Below are 14,950 nucleotides of genomic sequence, written 5' to 3' on the forward strand. Positions count from 1 at the left end.
GGAAGTTACGTATTATTGGTTTTGCGCTCGTTTGAGGAAGGGATTTTGGTTTCACCAAGCGGGCTTTTCCTGCTCAATAAAAAAATATAAAGAATTCTAAGAACTTTTCAAAAGTTTATTTGGCCCTTACGATTTTTTTTACAAGTTCCTTTGATTCCTTGAAAATTTCTTCGGAAATACGATATTCTTCAGGAATACCTACAGAAATTGTGTAAGGGATACCTTCGGAAATTCCTTTTGGAATTTATTCGGAAATTGATTTCATATTTTCTTCTGAATATGTTTTTGAAAATCATTCGGAAATTCTTTTGCGAACTCCTCCCAGATTTCACTCAAGGAATAATTTAGATAATTACGCCAAGAATTCCGTTTGACATTAGTCTAGGTAATCAGAAAATTCTCTGAAAAGGCCTTTGTATTTTTTTTCTAGAAATGCCTTAGAAACTTGTTCCAGGATATTCTTTTTATTAAACCATATGAAATGTCTTTTTAAATTCCTGCAGGAATTATTCTAAACATTTTGTCGGCAGAATATTTTCCGAAATTTTTGAAAGAATAAAATAGGAAATACTAAAGGAACTTTTCAAAGAGGAGACGGATATTTTGAAGAATTTTCAAATAAAACTCCTGAGAGAACTCTCAAAGTAATTTCCTGATGAATAAAAAAACTGAATGAATTTCTGAAGTAGGTCCCTAAACAAATCTTAACTGAAAAACAAATTTCTTCTCAGAGTTTCAAAAGAGATTTCTTAAGGAATACTGGAAGAATTTCTTTATGAAACTCCTGAAATAATTGCTGCAGCAATTTCTCAGAAAAATGTTCAAAGGAATCTCCAAATCAATTTCCGCATCACCAATCATATGAAATCTCAAAGGAAATCAAGCCTTCTAAACAACCTTCCGTAGGTTTTCCGAAGAATTTTCTGTTGAATTGACCAAATTTCCAAAGGAATTTCGATGAGTTTAAGAATTGTAAGGAATTTCGAAGATCTTTAAGGAATTTCCAAAAGAAATTCTCAAGACGCAATATTTCTGAAGAATTTTCGAAGATTTAAGGAATTTTTGAAGGTATTTCTAGAAGAATCTTTGGATCTGTCTCCGAGGTAATTTCCTGAAAATTTGCCGAAAGAATCAATGAAAGAAATTTCGGAGAAATTCACCCAGAAAGAAAATTTGTAAAGAAAATTTAAGGAATTCGGAGCTGAGGTATGGAATTTCTGATCTGGAATACCCAAGAATTACTGAAAGTATTGCCAAGGAATTTAGGAAATTCTGGAGGAGTTTCAAAAGAGTTCTTAAGCAAATATTGAAGGAATTTTCGAATTAATTACCTAAGGATTTTTTGAAGGTATTTCTAGATTCTTTTTCGGAGGATTTTTAAAGAAATTCCTCGAGGTATTTTTGAAGGTATACCTGAATTAATTCCTGAAAGTATTATTTTCACGAAAAAACGAACGAAGTTTTGAAAAAAAAATATGAAATATCACCTGGAGAAATCTCCGAGAAATTCCAAGAAATTCCAAAGAGTCTTTATATCATGAAGTATGATGATGGATCGACTGCAATAATATTTTTTTTCTGCTTAATTCCAGTTTCTAAACAGTGGTTGTTTTACTATTATCCGTTGTATTTTAGAATTCTGAGAAATTCCTGGCTGAACTTCCTAAGGTATGTCTTCAGATTTTTCAATTGCGGGACGTTGTTCTGATGATGCATTTAAACTTGTTTTACAGGCTGTGCGAAAAATTTTGTCCCAACATAGAATGAGCGAGAACAAAGCGTTTTACCAAGCCCCTACGGTGAAGGCCAGTTTTTTTTCCAACTTGTATTCATGTGCTTGATAAGATTACTTTGTCATCTATTGAGGGCGATTTCTGCAAACCCTGCTTAAAATACATTCCGTCGAAATTCCCAAATCGATTCCCGAAAAAAAATCCTAAAGGAATTTTCAAAGTTATTTCTAAAGAAATTTCGGAAGGATTTCTCCTTCAAACAATTTCCGTAGGTGTTGTATATGTACTGAAGAAATGCCTGAAAGAATTCGTAAAGGAATTTCCGAATGAATTTTTTACTTACTCTTATAATCCCTTTTTTGAATTTTCGAAGGAATATTTTGAAGAATTTCCACAAAAACTTCTGGATTTATCTCCGAAGTAGTTTCCGGATGATTCCGGAAACTTAGGAATGTCGGATATTTCTTTAGGATTTAATTTGGAAATTCCGATCGGAACTATTTTGGAAAACTTTTCGGAAGTACCTATGGAAAACCCTTCGAAAATGCCTTCAGGAATACCTACGGAAATTATTTTAGACATATCTTCGAAGATCTTTTCAAGAGAAATCCTTCGGAAATTTCTTTGGGAAATTCCTCGGAAAGTCAACTTTTGTTTCGGAAATATTTTTGTTTCTTTGGAAATTCTCCTTAGGATTCCTCCAAAAATTCCTTTATAAATTCTTTTTGGGATTTCTACCGAAATTCTTTACGAAATACCTTCGGAAATTTTTTTAGGAACTTTTTTAAGAATACCAACTGAAATCGTTTTAGGAAAACCATTCGAAATTTCTTTGATGATCCTTATAGGTAGGATCATCAAAAACGATCACCTTGGCCGGCGTATAATATGAGTAGCAGATAGTACAGGTCGAGAGTTGACACCTGCGACTGTGAGAAGAATATGCCTTGCTGAGGCATACGTTTTTGAATATTACATCCCGTTATTTTTTCTTCTTGAGCTACAAACTCGAATGTGAGTCCATCTTATTGAGGCAAGATTGATGTGACGTCACTGGACCTTTGCTTCTTTCAGTTCGTTTTTGAATTAGACAAGAACAGCTACCTCATGAAGAGTTTGAAGACTAAGAGAATCAATATGGGAAGTTGAGCAAGCAGATGAGTGATCGCTATTACGAAACTAAAACGTGTTTGTTGGACAAAGCCGAAGCTCTTCATTCCCCTCCAAACTCCAGTGGCGTCATTGATGAATGGTTGAGCTTCAGAAACCTGTTTACGTCGCACATCCACTGAAAATCGATTTCCGAAGTGATTATTATTTGAAGAATGCCTTCAGGGTGAACGAGTAATAGATCCCCGAAATTACCAGGCAAACTACCAAATAGTGGAGACGTGTTGAAAAGGTCACAACACAAGATATGAAGAAGAGCAATTTTCTTCACACATTTGGGGGAAACTTTGTTGATTTGTTCGAAGAGGCTGACAATCGTTCAAACACTGATAGTTAGAAACCGCATGAAGGATCTTCATTGCGAATTTCTAATGCGATTGGAGGCTCTGTTGGCATGGAGGAAACTAGCCTCAAGGAAAAGGCTCATTGTAGCCTTATCGAATTCCTATGACAGCGAATCCAAGTTTTGAATCCCTTCCGCCTAGGCAGGCGGATTCCAAGGGTACCCATCCATAACAAACAACGACAAAATCAAAAGTTTCAACAACCAAGGCCAGTTATAGTTCGGTTGAAGTATCAGTAGGAAGATGTGTGGCTTGCAAGCATAGTCATCATCTACTTCAATGTTCTGCATTCCAGAAACTTTCTGTGGTGGACAAGGATGCTATGTTGAAATCCCATAGGCTTTTCTGGAATTGTTTTCGGCGGGCATCAGGTGATCCTACCAATCTGCTGCCGGGCCTGTAGAAGACGTCATCACACCCTGGTTTGTTTTAAATCGGAGAAGGGCTATTCTGTATCAGGCGCAGAGGTTGCCGGGGGTAGCCATCTTTCAACCTCCTAGGATTCTTAGGGTTCATCTGGCTCAAGTTCTATTCAAGTGGTGAATATGGCAGCTACAAACGTTTCGTCGTTGAGGATGACGTTGGCGTAAAGTACCATGCTCATGCTCTTCTTGATTCGGATTCAGAGAGCAACTTCGTCTCGGAACGCATAGTACAAAGGATGAAGGTGATCAGAAAGAAGATCGACGTATCGGTCCAGGGCATAGGACAAGGGTCTAATAAGGTCAACAACATGGTTCAAGCAGTCATTCGACATGATGTTTCTGGTATTACCAAAGGGGACCGCAAACCTACCCACAACCTCAATCAATACGGAGCAGTGGGTTCTACAAAAGGGGATTGAGCTTGGATCCAGCCTTTTCATCCAAGGAAGTCTACATTGTGTTAGGCATCGAGGCCTTCTATGAATTCTTCTAATCAGAACGAATGATCACAATCGGTGAATACTTACCAAGCCTCACAGACTCAGTGTTTGGCTGGCTAGTTTGTGGTGGGTGTTCAGATTCTAGCGAATCCCTCAAAATCAACTGCTACTTCTCAACATCCAAGGAAAAGTTTATGGCAAGATTCTGGTCCTGCGAAAAGATGAAATTTTCGAATGCATGTTCGCTAGAAGAGAAGAATTGTGAAGAGATTTTCCAACGGTTCCACTACACAAAAACGAGGACGTCCTTTACGACCTGGGCGAACGTCTTCTTGATACGGAAAGAAGACTGGCTAGGGACGCTAATTTGCGGGAACAATACGATGCCTTCATGGATTACCTGAAATTGGGACACATGCGCAAGGTTGAGGAAGCTACGGAAGATCACATCATCCGGTGGTCAAGGATGCCAGTACCACCACCAAGATCTGGGTGGTCTTCGATGCTTCCTGCAAAACGTCTTCTGGAGTATTCTTGAATGATGTACTTCTGGTAGGGCCAGTTGTACAGGATGATAGGAGTTCAATAATTTCACGCAGCTGAACAAAACAGGTGCTACTCGTGTCGGACGTGGAGAAGATGTTTCGGCAGATCCTCGCTCGGCCAACGGATCGACCTTCAACAGTTGGCTGCTGACGAGGCCGATCGTTTCCCGCTCGCAGCAAGAGCAATTCGTGAAGATATTTATATGAACAACGTCATCACTCGGTACGGGTGAGGTAGAGTCACAGTGACAAGAATCAACTAACTGAAATTATGTAATGGGTGTTAACCCGGAAGGGGCTTGTAATGTCCTAGCAGCTCTGATGGTGTTACTGAGGAAAACCGCTAATACGAGACCCTAAGAGGATCATTCTGGATCCTGAGCAATCCATACCGATACTCTTCGATACCAGTTTGCTGTCTCACCGATTAAAACAGTAGCCGAATGCTTTCGCAGATCGCAACACTATTTAATCCACTTGGTTTGATTGCTGCCATGATTTCATCAGCCAAGATTTTCATGCAGCAGCACTGGACTTTGGAAGATGGAAAGGAAACGAATGTTTTCACCAAAGAAATAAGGGCATTGTCGTTAGGAGAGTTTATGTCCAGACGGTCACCATTGAGATTTGTTTCGTTTATCTGCAAGGAATCAGAGTAGGAGGACGGCTGAATAATTCCAAACAGTCGGAAAATACCAAGCATCCTATTGTTCTACTAGCACGGCATCTGTTGATCCGGATGATTCTGCGTCATTTCATGAACGGTTATTGCTGCTGGTCCAAAAGATTCTGGCCGCTGGAGGACCAAATACAAATGTAAGAGAGGTAGTTCATCAATGTATAAATGTCGCACGAAACCAATCCACTATGCAGCAGTTCATGGAAGAATTTGCGTCGCCACGAATCTCATTTCACGTCCTTTATGAAGACATGAGTAGACTATTTGCCCGGTATACATTCAGCACCAGGCGAGCAGCGGTGAAAGCCTTGTTTCGGTATTTGTTTACTTTGCACCAAGGCCATCCATCTAAAACTCATTTCCGATCTCTCTACGAACCGATTATTGGGGCCTTGCAAAAGTTTGGTCTAAGGAGAGGCAGGTGTTTGGACATCTATTCAACAACGGTACGAACTTTGTCGGTGCCTGTAACAAGCCAAGAGAGCTGTGCCATTTATTAAATAATCGAGCCCACAGTGAAAAGGTCACCAGTGAATTGGCGGAGGACAGCATCCAGTGGCATTTCAACCCGCCTAGCGCGCCACATTTCGGTGGACTCTGGGTGGCTGCAGTTCGGTCAACCAAAAATTACCTCATAAAACTGATTGGTGAAACACCGGTCTCAGCAGAAGATTTCTCCACGCTTTTAGCACAAGTCGAGGCATGTTTAAAATCCCGTCCTTTGATATCAATGTTCGATAATCCCAACGATTTAGAACCTCTAACTCCGGCACACTGCTTAGTTGGATCATTGTTGCAATCACTTCCCGACCCTGAGCTCACGTCAATTCCAGCGAATCGTCTGAGCCGTTACCAATATTGATGCAACAGAATTTACAGCACTTCTGGATCAGATGGCGTCGAGAATACTTGAGTCAACTGCAAGACAAAGAGATGGAAGCCAGTAGTTTGCCTGATGTCGGTAAGCTCGTCGTCGTAAAGGATGATAATTTGCTTCCTATGTGTATCATCAAGAACGATCACCTTCAGCCGGCGTATTCACTTATGAGTAGCAGATAGTAAAATCCCAGAGATGATATCTGCGACTGTGAGAATCATCGAGATGGATTCTAGATGCTGCGGACCAGAGAAGGATATTTGCGTTACATGTCCATCGGTCAACTCGCAACTGAACCAGTTGAAAGTCAGCAAGGAAAGAGTCCCACTAGCTGATATCGATGGAGTTGTAAGCTGAATTCCAACGCTTTTTATGAATTTATTTATGAATTTCTTTGGAATTAGCTTTAGGAATTCCTGCCATGCCAACATGTAATAAGAAACTCCTTCAATTTTTTTTCAATGAATTGTCTCTGCCACTTTGATAAACAAATTCTTTCAACTCCTTGAGAAATACCAAAATTTGAAAAAAAAACTTGGAATTCTCTGGAAATTTCTCTTGAGCATTTCTTCAAAATTATATCCAGATTTTTTTTCGGAAATTCCTTCGGACATTTCTCCGGAAATAGAATTGGAAGTTCTTTAAGACTTTCGGATATTCCCTTAGAAAATATTTTAGGAATCCGTTGAAAACATCTTCAAGAGTTCCTTTGGAAATTTCATCATGAAATTCTTTCGACATTTCCGTAAGAAACCATTTCGAAAATTCCTTCAGGATTTTACATTTAATTATTTTATAAATTTCCGGAAGAAACTTTCCTACTAAATTTCCAGAACAATTCATGCAGGAGAATTTTGTATTGTTTTACTGAAAGCAAAAGGAAGATCCGATGGACTTTCCGGATGAATCCACGAAAAACTCTTCTGAAGTGGAAAGAAATTGATTTTCAAAACAAAAATATCGGAGAAAATCCTGGAGAAATTTCAAGACGAATTCTCCAACAAATTTCTAAAGGAAAATCTGAAAGATTTTGCAAAGAAATTTCAGAAGTAATTTTTACAGGAATTTACGAAGGAATTGGTTTTTCAGAACAATTTTAAGGAATGTTTTGAATTGTAGAGAAAATATTGTTTTGCGAGTCATGGATCTTATCGTCCCCAGCTTAACCCGCAGTGTTATAATTGTCAAAATCTTGAATCTAGAGAAAACATTTTAATAAAAGGCTCAACTCTTAATACATTATTAAGTAAAGTTGGCGTTGAACTGTGGACTCTTGCACACGCGTAGATTTTTCGGTCAATCTCAATTTCTAAGACATTTAAAATAGGGTCTGTTTTTCTTGAATTTTTTCGTTGGGCCAACTTAACGTTTTAATAAATTTAAAAGCCAGAAACAATCAAAAACGCGGAAGGTTGTTTGGCCGAAACCTATTTGGCCGAATGCCACCAGGCGAACAACCTTTGGTAAAGTCGAAGACAAAATGTCGAAGGACAATGGTCGAAAAGGACAAAGGTCGAAAGGAACAAAGGTCGAAAGAACATAACGTCGAACGTGAAAAGGTCGGGACAGGTCGAAAGGAAAAGGTCGAAGGGACAAACGTCGAACGACAAAGGTCGAAAGAGACAAAAGGTCGAAATGAACAAAAGTTCGAAAGGGACAAAAGGTCAAAATAGACAAGGAACTGAGACAAGTTCAATTTATTTTTTAAATCAATAATCATTTTAACTCTTACAGAACTATCTAGATATTCATAATATTGTTTTATATTCATAGTAATTACTCTTTCTTTGAACATTGCTCATTCTTCAACTTTGATTGATGATAAGTGTATTATTCGCTTGAAGTTGAAATGCATCACAAAATCCTTTGAATACACTCATTGTTATCAAATTGTTCTTGATCGATCTTGTTTCTTTCGACCTTTGTACTTTTCGACCTTTTATCTTTTCGACCTTTTGTCTTTTTGACCTTTGTCTCTTTCGACCTTTTGTTCTTTGACCTTTGTTCCTTTCTGACAGTCCTTTTTCGACCTTCTGTTCCTTTCGACGTTTTGTTTTTCGCCTTTTGTCCTTTCTTCGACCTTTTGTCATTTCTGACCTTTTGTCTTTCGACCTTTGTTCCTTCAACCTTTGCTTTTCTACCTTTTGTCATAGACTCGCCGAAAGGACTAGGCCGAATGGGTCATTACGAAAGGGAATTAGGGAAGGGACATTAGGCCGAAAGAGTCATTTGGCCGGAAGGATCGTTTGGCCGAAAGGGTCGTTTGGTCGAAAGGATTGTTCGGCCGAAAGAGTCATTTGACCGAAGGAGTCATTTGACCGAAAGGGTCGTTTGGCCGAAAGGGTTATTTTCCTGAAAGGGTCATTTGGAAAGGCATTTGACCGAAAGGGTCATTTGGCTGAAAAGGTCATTTGCTGGACTTTGGCTGAATAGGTCATTTGGTCGAATAGGTCATTTGAAAAGTGAAGAATTAGGAGTGGAGTAAGAAGAGAGACGATTCAATTCTCATTCCACATTTCTCACTTATCACTGTCAAAAATAAGAAGCGCGAAGTGAATAGTGAGACGTCTCTACCTACACTTGCGCTTCTATTTTTTATAGCTGAAACAGATAAATGAGAGGAGAGGAGATATCTCCCACTCATAATTTTAATCTCTAACTGCAAAAGGGAAGCACGGAGAGAGTGAGACGTCTACTCACTTCTGCTGCTTCCACTTTTACAGTGAGAAGTTGTAATAATGAGTGAGAAGTAAGACGTCTCACTTCCTACTCCCAATTTCGTACTTTTCAAATGACCTATTCAGCCAAATGACCTATTCGTCCAAATGACCCTTTTGGCCTAATAGCCCTTTTGGCCATATAGCCCCTTCTGTCAAATGACCCTTTCGACCAAAACGACCCTTTCGGACAAACGACTCTTTGAGCCAAACGACCCTCTCGGAAAATGAGATCTCTTCGGTCAAAATGACTCTTCGGCCGAACAACCCTTTTCTAGCCAAACAACCCTTTCAGCCGTCTCCCTTTTTGGCCAAAACGATCCTTCCGGACAAACACCGTTTCAAAATGACCTTTTCGGTCAAATGACTCTCTCCAAACAACCCTTTCTGGCCAAACGACCCTTTCGACCAAACGACCCTTTCGGCCAAAAGACCCTTTCGACCAAACGACCCTTTCGGCAAATGGACCCATTCGGCCGATCGACTTTCGGCCTAATGGTCTGTTCGTCCAAATGGTATATTCGGCCAAACAACTCTAGGCCTAGTAGTATTCGGCCAAACAACTCTCGGTCTAGTAGCATTTGGCCAAATGGCTTTCGGCCGAATGAGTTTCGGCCAAATGGCCCTTCCCCCCAAAAACAAATCGCGTGCAAATTACAACAAATTATCTCTACCAAAAAAACCAAACCTCATTGTAGAACATAAGTTTGCGCAATTGTCACACAGGATGGTGTTTACCTGAAGGCCATATTGGATATAATATGAGTTCTAATGCGGTTTAACTTTTTTTCTAGGCAACACGAAGGAAATATGAACGTAACGCATGTGTTCTTTAGTTATTTCTATAAAAATAGTTTTCTTAAGAGTGGTGATGATTGGTGCACCTTAACAATTCTCACGCCGTTTTATTTTCAAAATAAGTCCAATGAGTGTGACGTTTTATATACACAACCATACAACAGCTGGGACGAGTAAATTAATTAGATTGCTATGTAAAAATACCATTTAAAAACCCCCTCTGGTATTTTTTACTTTTAGCATTTATTTGATCCTTCTTTGGGATGATTACCATACCATACGACGCAACTGTAAAGAACATGGTTTTCCGTTTGCAATCATTCAAGCGACACGCAGTTTCGGATCAATCAATGAAGCATATTATCCCAGACTCCATTATCATCCATCAGTCAGCACGCCAACTCGATAAAAATCTTTCCACCCGTTTCTCCGTACCCTGACAGGAACATCGCATCGTGCCATTCATTTTCGACAGCGATGACAGCTTGACATTCAAAGTCCGCATCATAACAATGGCCCGAACCCACTCGCTAGCCTGCCGAGCTGAAATTCACTTATCGCAATCTGGAAATTCCCAGATGCTTTCTATTCCGACTCTATGCAGGGGGTGCCATTCACCTGATCACACTAATGAAATCGAATTATTGTCATCATCGTCATCAACGTCATGTGTGCTCGATATTGGTAGCGATACATTACGAACGCCTGCCTGGGCCTACGTTTCCGAATTCAGTTTGACCATGTTCAATTTTTTGCCTCCCACAATGAGGCGTGAGGATAGATTCCCGAGCAGGAATGGAAAACAGAATGTTTTTTTATTTTCATTCATTTAATCTTGCTTTACTCTCATGGAGCTACAAGTCTTTATTATTTTTTTTTTGCTTTCTCTTGTTTAATCTTCTGGTTTCTTTTATTTTCTTGTGTTTTCCTTCCGTTTCTTTTTGCTATTCCTCTATGTTATTCTATTATTTATTTGTTTAGTCTTTCATATCGTATTATATGTAATAAATAATTTCTTTGTTTTAATCGAATGAGCATTTCAAAATCCTTTCCCATGCTAATGGCTTGATGGAGAAAGTTTTGTCGCAATATGAAAAACAGAAACGAATATCAAGGAACACATACCGATAGATCGCCTCCGTAAAATGGATGTATAACAAATGTTTCGTTCCCGACGTGTATCACACCGCTGACGCCGTTGCAGGTGTGGAAGGCGGCACTAGCTCCCGGGTAGTCTTTTACCGTTCCGTGGTAGTAGCAGTGCTCAATTTCCTGGAAATAGATAAATAGAGGAGACATTTTTGAGAGAGGGCCTTTCCGGTCTAGTTTATGCGTGTTCGGTCCAACCGGTTCACAATCCAGCCATTTTTCATTGCTAATTGCCACCGAATGGAGAAACTTTTTTTTTATGATTCGTTTGCGGATAAAATGTCCGGAAAATCAGTGCTCGCCATTTAAACCTTTGCTTGGTCCTTGCTGCTCATAAATGTGAGGAATAGATTGAAAATCACGTAACGGTAATTAGTGAAAACGATATATTCGTGGAAATGCGTCCAAACTTGTGCACGGATGATAAAGACGCAGATGCTTGGGTAATAGGGCCTTCCTTCGCATAATGTCGTTTGATTCTGCGTTATAAGCTCTGAAAGCTGATTCGAAAATAATTTGGGTTTTCATGGAAATAAATCACTCTCTCTTTCTTTGCTCATAGCAACATTGTTGATGACATATCCAATTTATCTTGCTTCATCTACGAATGCACTATGTACTACGAGCCCTGCAGTGGCAATCATCATCCAGCAACAACACCCTTTGGTTCTTGCGCAATGTATGCATGCAAAATCAACATTTTGGCATTTCTGAACCTTTCATTTCTGACTTTCAAGTACAAACATCTTGAAGCTCTAACTGAATTGCTCCCTTGACTACTTACCAAATTGGATGAACAAACAAAGACAAATATTTTTTTCCAATCCAGACCATCATTGAGTAAAGTATTGGGAAATGGATTCTCTTCAAGTAGATGAAACTGATTTTTCAGATTTAAACTCGTTCAGTGTTAACGTTTTTCGACTGAAAATAACGAATGCAAATCGAATTATCTTGAAACACTTTAATTCGACATTATACTTCGTAACATATGTACATGAAAATAAAAAAATAATGTCTTTTTCGAAAAATTTCAAAAGAATTAAGAAGTTCTAATCCATGACTTTTGGAAGAATTGTTGTTATTGCAGGACCCATAAACTGTCTTTTCTCTCCTTCCACGATGGCGAAACTACTGAAAAATGCATAGTGCATAACTTGAGCAGTATTAGGAGGATCAGTGCAATCGGCTATCGAAATCATCCAATGCTATTTCTCTGCAATTTCTAGTCTTCGAGTTGATTGCTGCACATTTTCGGATACTGGCATCCAACGATACGTGTTTTCCGTTCGGCAAGACATGGTCGAAAGGGTGCGGGTGGAAGTTATCGGTCCCTCGATTTCAATTTTAAAATACCCATTCCCAAACCCAAACTGAATGTAAGGGCAGATCCGACAAACAGTAACAGTCGGGGGTACACATTGCTGTAGAAACTGCACCGGCTGCAACAGCAACAGCAGATCGTGTAAAGCTAGACAAATTTTCAAATCGGTAACATGGAATGCAAATGTGAAATGTGATGAGACCCGTTTCAAACTCTAATGACTTAACCCTGTCCAATCCAATCCTTAGTCGAACATTGTGAATCCTATGATAAACATAGCAAACGGTAAAACCGCGATAGTAAGTCACAACATAACCGTTAGATTTTGGAGAATTTTCCAATCAATTATAGCTTGAGCACCAAAGGGTTAGAACAATGGTCACACTACGGCAGGAATAACTAAACGTAGGGTATCGACGATAGTTTTCTCCATCGAAACATCGTATACCACTGAGAGCAGATGTCCATTAGCGGTACTTTATAATAAATCTTTTGGCTTGTTTTCATGGGGATACTAAGATAGAATTAGTTCAACACTGCACACAAACTTGTGTGCATCTTGGATCAGGTGGCTGGACGGTTGTTGGCGACGACATGGATGCAAAAAAGGAAAGTGCAAGCAGGGGCCAACGGTAATCGAGAGGGTTTGCACCAGCACCTGTCTGTTACGGCAGGGCATGAGTACCATGTGCAAAATATACATCTCGTTGCTTGCCCGGGGTTTGGTATTCATACTATTCGGCTCGCTCTCTAATGGGATTGTGATGACAGATTATGTAAATATTTTAAGCTAAATGCCATTTTATCTCATCACATACAATTTATTAGTCTGATCTCGATGGACCTGGTTCGTGCTCCGTCGGATGTAGATTTTCTTCGAAGGATATAAGGTGTCTTTTTTTTAAATAATTTAGTCCCTTAAGATCACCTTTTTTGGCTACGTTTGTTTTTGAATAAAGAAGATATCTTTCAAAACAAATATATCTAACAAATATTAACTATCAACAAAATAGGATAACACCAATGCAGAAAAAGGAAACTCGTAAATTCGGGCGTCCCTTTACGCAGAATTGTGACCATTCCGTTCCACAATTATACCATTCTTCATACGGGCGTCTCACCAACGCAGAAAAAGAAACTCTTGATTGCATATGTCTCTCTGAGCTTGAGCGTCCCGTTTCTCGTAATTTTGATCATTCAAATCCACAATAACACCATTTTTCACTTGTCATAAGGCGAGTTGTACTGTCCCAGTTAATGCCACCACTTAATACGACACACTGAAGACGGCCTTATTGTTGAGGTCGAAATGCGCATCTGTCAAAAGTACAATAAAGTCTTTCGTCAAGTCCAGTAGAAGCTCACAATTTTTTTCTTACCATTGTTTATTCGGGCAACCCATCAACGCAGAGAAAAACTAATTAATGCGGATGTTTCACCACACGAGATTTTGGTCATTCCGATCCACAATGATTTTTGTATTGATAATAGAGCACTTTCAGAAGTGTTTAGTTTCAAGCAATTTATGTTGGAATACAAAGTTTTCAGCGTGAATCCTTCGTTAAACAAACATCATGCAAGATATTTTATACGTGTTATTGATACTTCAGCACCAAAAATCTGCTGGATGCATCTTCAGAATCATCAGAATTTTCCAAAATGATAGATTAAAAATATCCAGCAAAGTCTACCAATTTGAGGCACCTTTAGTGGCCCTTGGTCGGGTTCAGTGTAGCAGCATACGCTCAGGAACTCTAGTTCCCCCAGGGAAGCGGGGCCACTTTTTTCAAATGATCTGAAATCCATCTTCGGCGGACGTCTCAAACTTTCATGATTTCGCGAAAACAATGTTTCAATAGGATCTTTATGGTATGAGGTACCTGAGTGGTGCTGGTCAGGTTACGTGACATCCCCTGGAGCCTGGTTTCACCAAGGAAAGTGGTCCATCTTTTATGTGATCTTGAAACCCATTTTGTAGACGTCTCAAACTTCATGATTTCACGAAAAGAGCTCAATAGAAGCTTTTGAAGTACCTGCATGGTGTTCGTCAGGTTTCGTGCCATTCCGGGAACCTGGTTCTTTCGGGAATGTGGGCTTTTTTGTAGTGATCGTAAACCCATCTGCATGACGAACTTCATGGTTTCACAAGACATTTTCTTTTCAATAGAGATTTTTTCGAGGTACTTGAGTGGTGTATGTTATGTTCCGTGGCGTTCAGGGAATCTGATTTACCGGGCAGCTTTGTGATGCATTTTGAAACCCATCCTATATCGTATCACATTGGAAACTATCCAGAAGTACAAAGTTTCTTCAGAATATTCGAGAGCATGTACAATAAGATAGTCTCGAATTTCATGTTTCGTTGTTCATGTTACAGATTACATGATTCAGGATTCAGAATACATAAAGCAGTTCCTTCATCCCCGAGGGCACCCGGCTACCGGAACAATGGGAAACGTCTGCAAATCTGCATTCAAAATAGACTCTGAACTTGTTTCGCGAGATCCACTCAGGTACATCAAAAAACTCTTTTGAGCTCGTTTCGCGAAATCATGAAGTTTGAGTCGTCGCAAGATGGGCTCGGATCAAATCGAAAAGTGGCCACTTCCCTAGGGGAACCAGGTCCCCGGGATGTAACGGAACCTGACCAAAACTGACCACTCAGGTACCTCAAATTAGAATCTGTTGAGCTCGTTTCATGAAATCAAGAAGATTGAGACGTCGCAAGATGGGTTTCGGATCAAATCGA

General features: G+C 39.6%; 1 protein-coding gene across 1 annotated transcript in view; it reads right to left on the reverse strand.

The window, feature by feature from the left end:
* The window catches only part of LOC134206849 (uncharacterized), a 724,314-nt gene that overhangs the window by 384,303 nt on the left and 325,061 nt on the right, over positions 1-14,950 (reverse strand). Inside the window, exon 7 of the mRNA XM_062682581.1 lies at positions 10,854-11,000. Coding sequence (XP_062538565.1) covers positions 10,854-11,000 — 147 coding nt within the window. The remainder of the gene's footprint in view (positions 1-10,853; positions 11,001-14,950) is intronic.

The sequence above is a fragment of the Armigeres subalbatus genome, chromosome 1 (genome assembly GCF_024139115.2).
Source record: "Armigeres subalbatus isolate Guangzhou_Male chromosome 1, GZ_Asu_2, whole genome shotgun sequence".
Lineage (NCBI taxonomy): Eukaryota > Metazoa > Arthropoda > Insecta > Diptera > Culicidae > Armigeres > Armigeres subalbatus.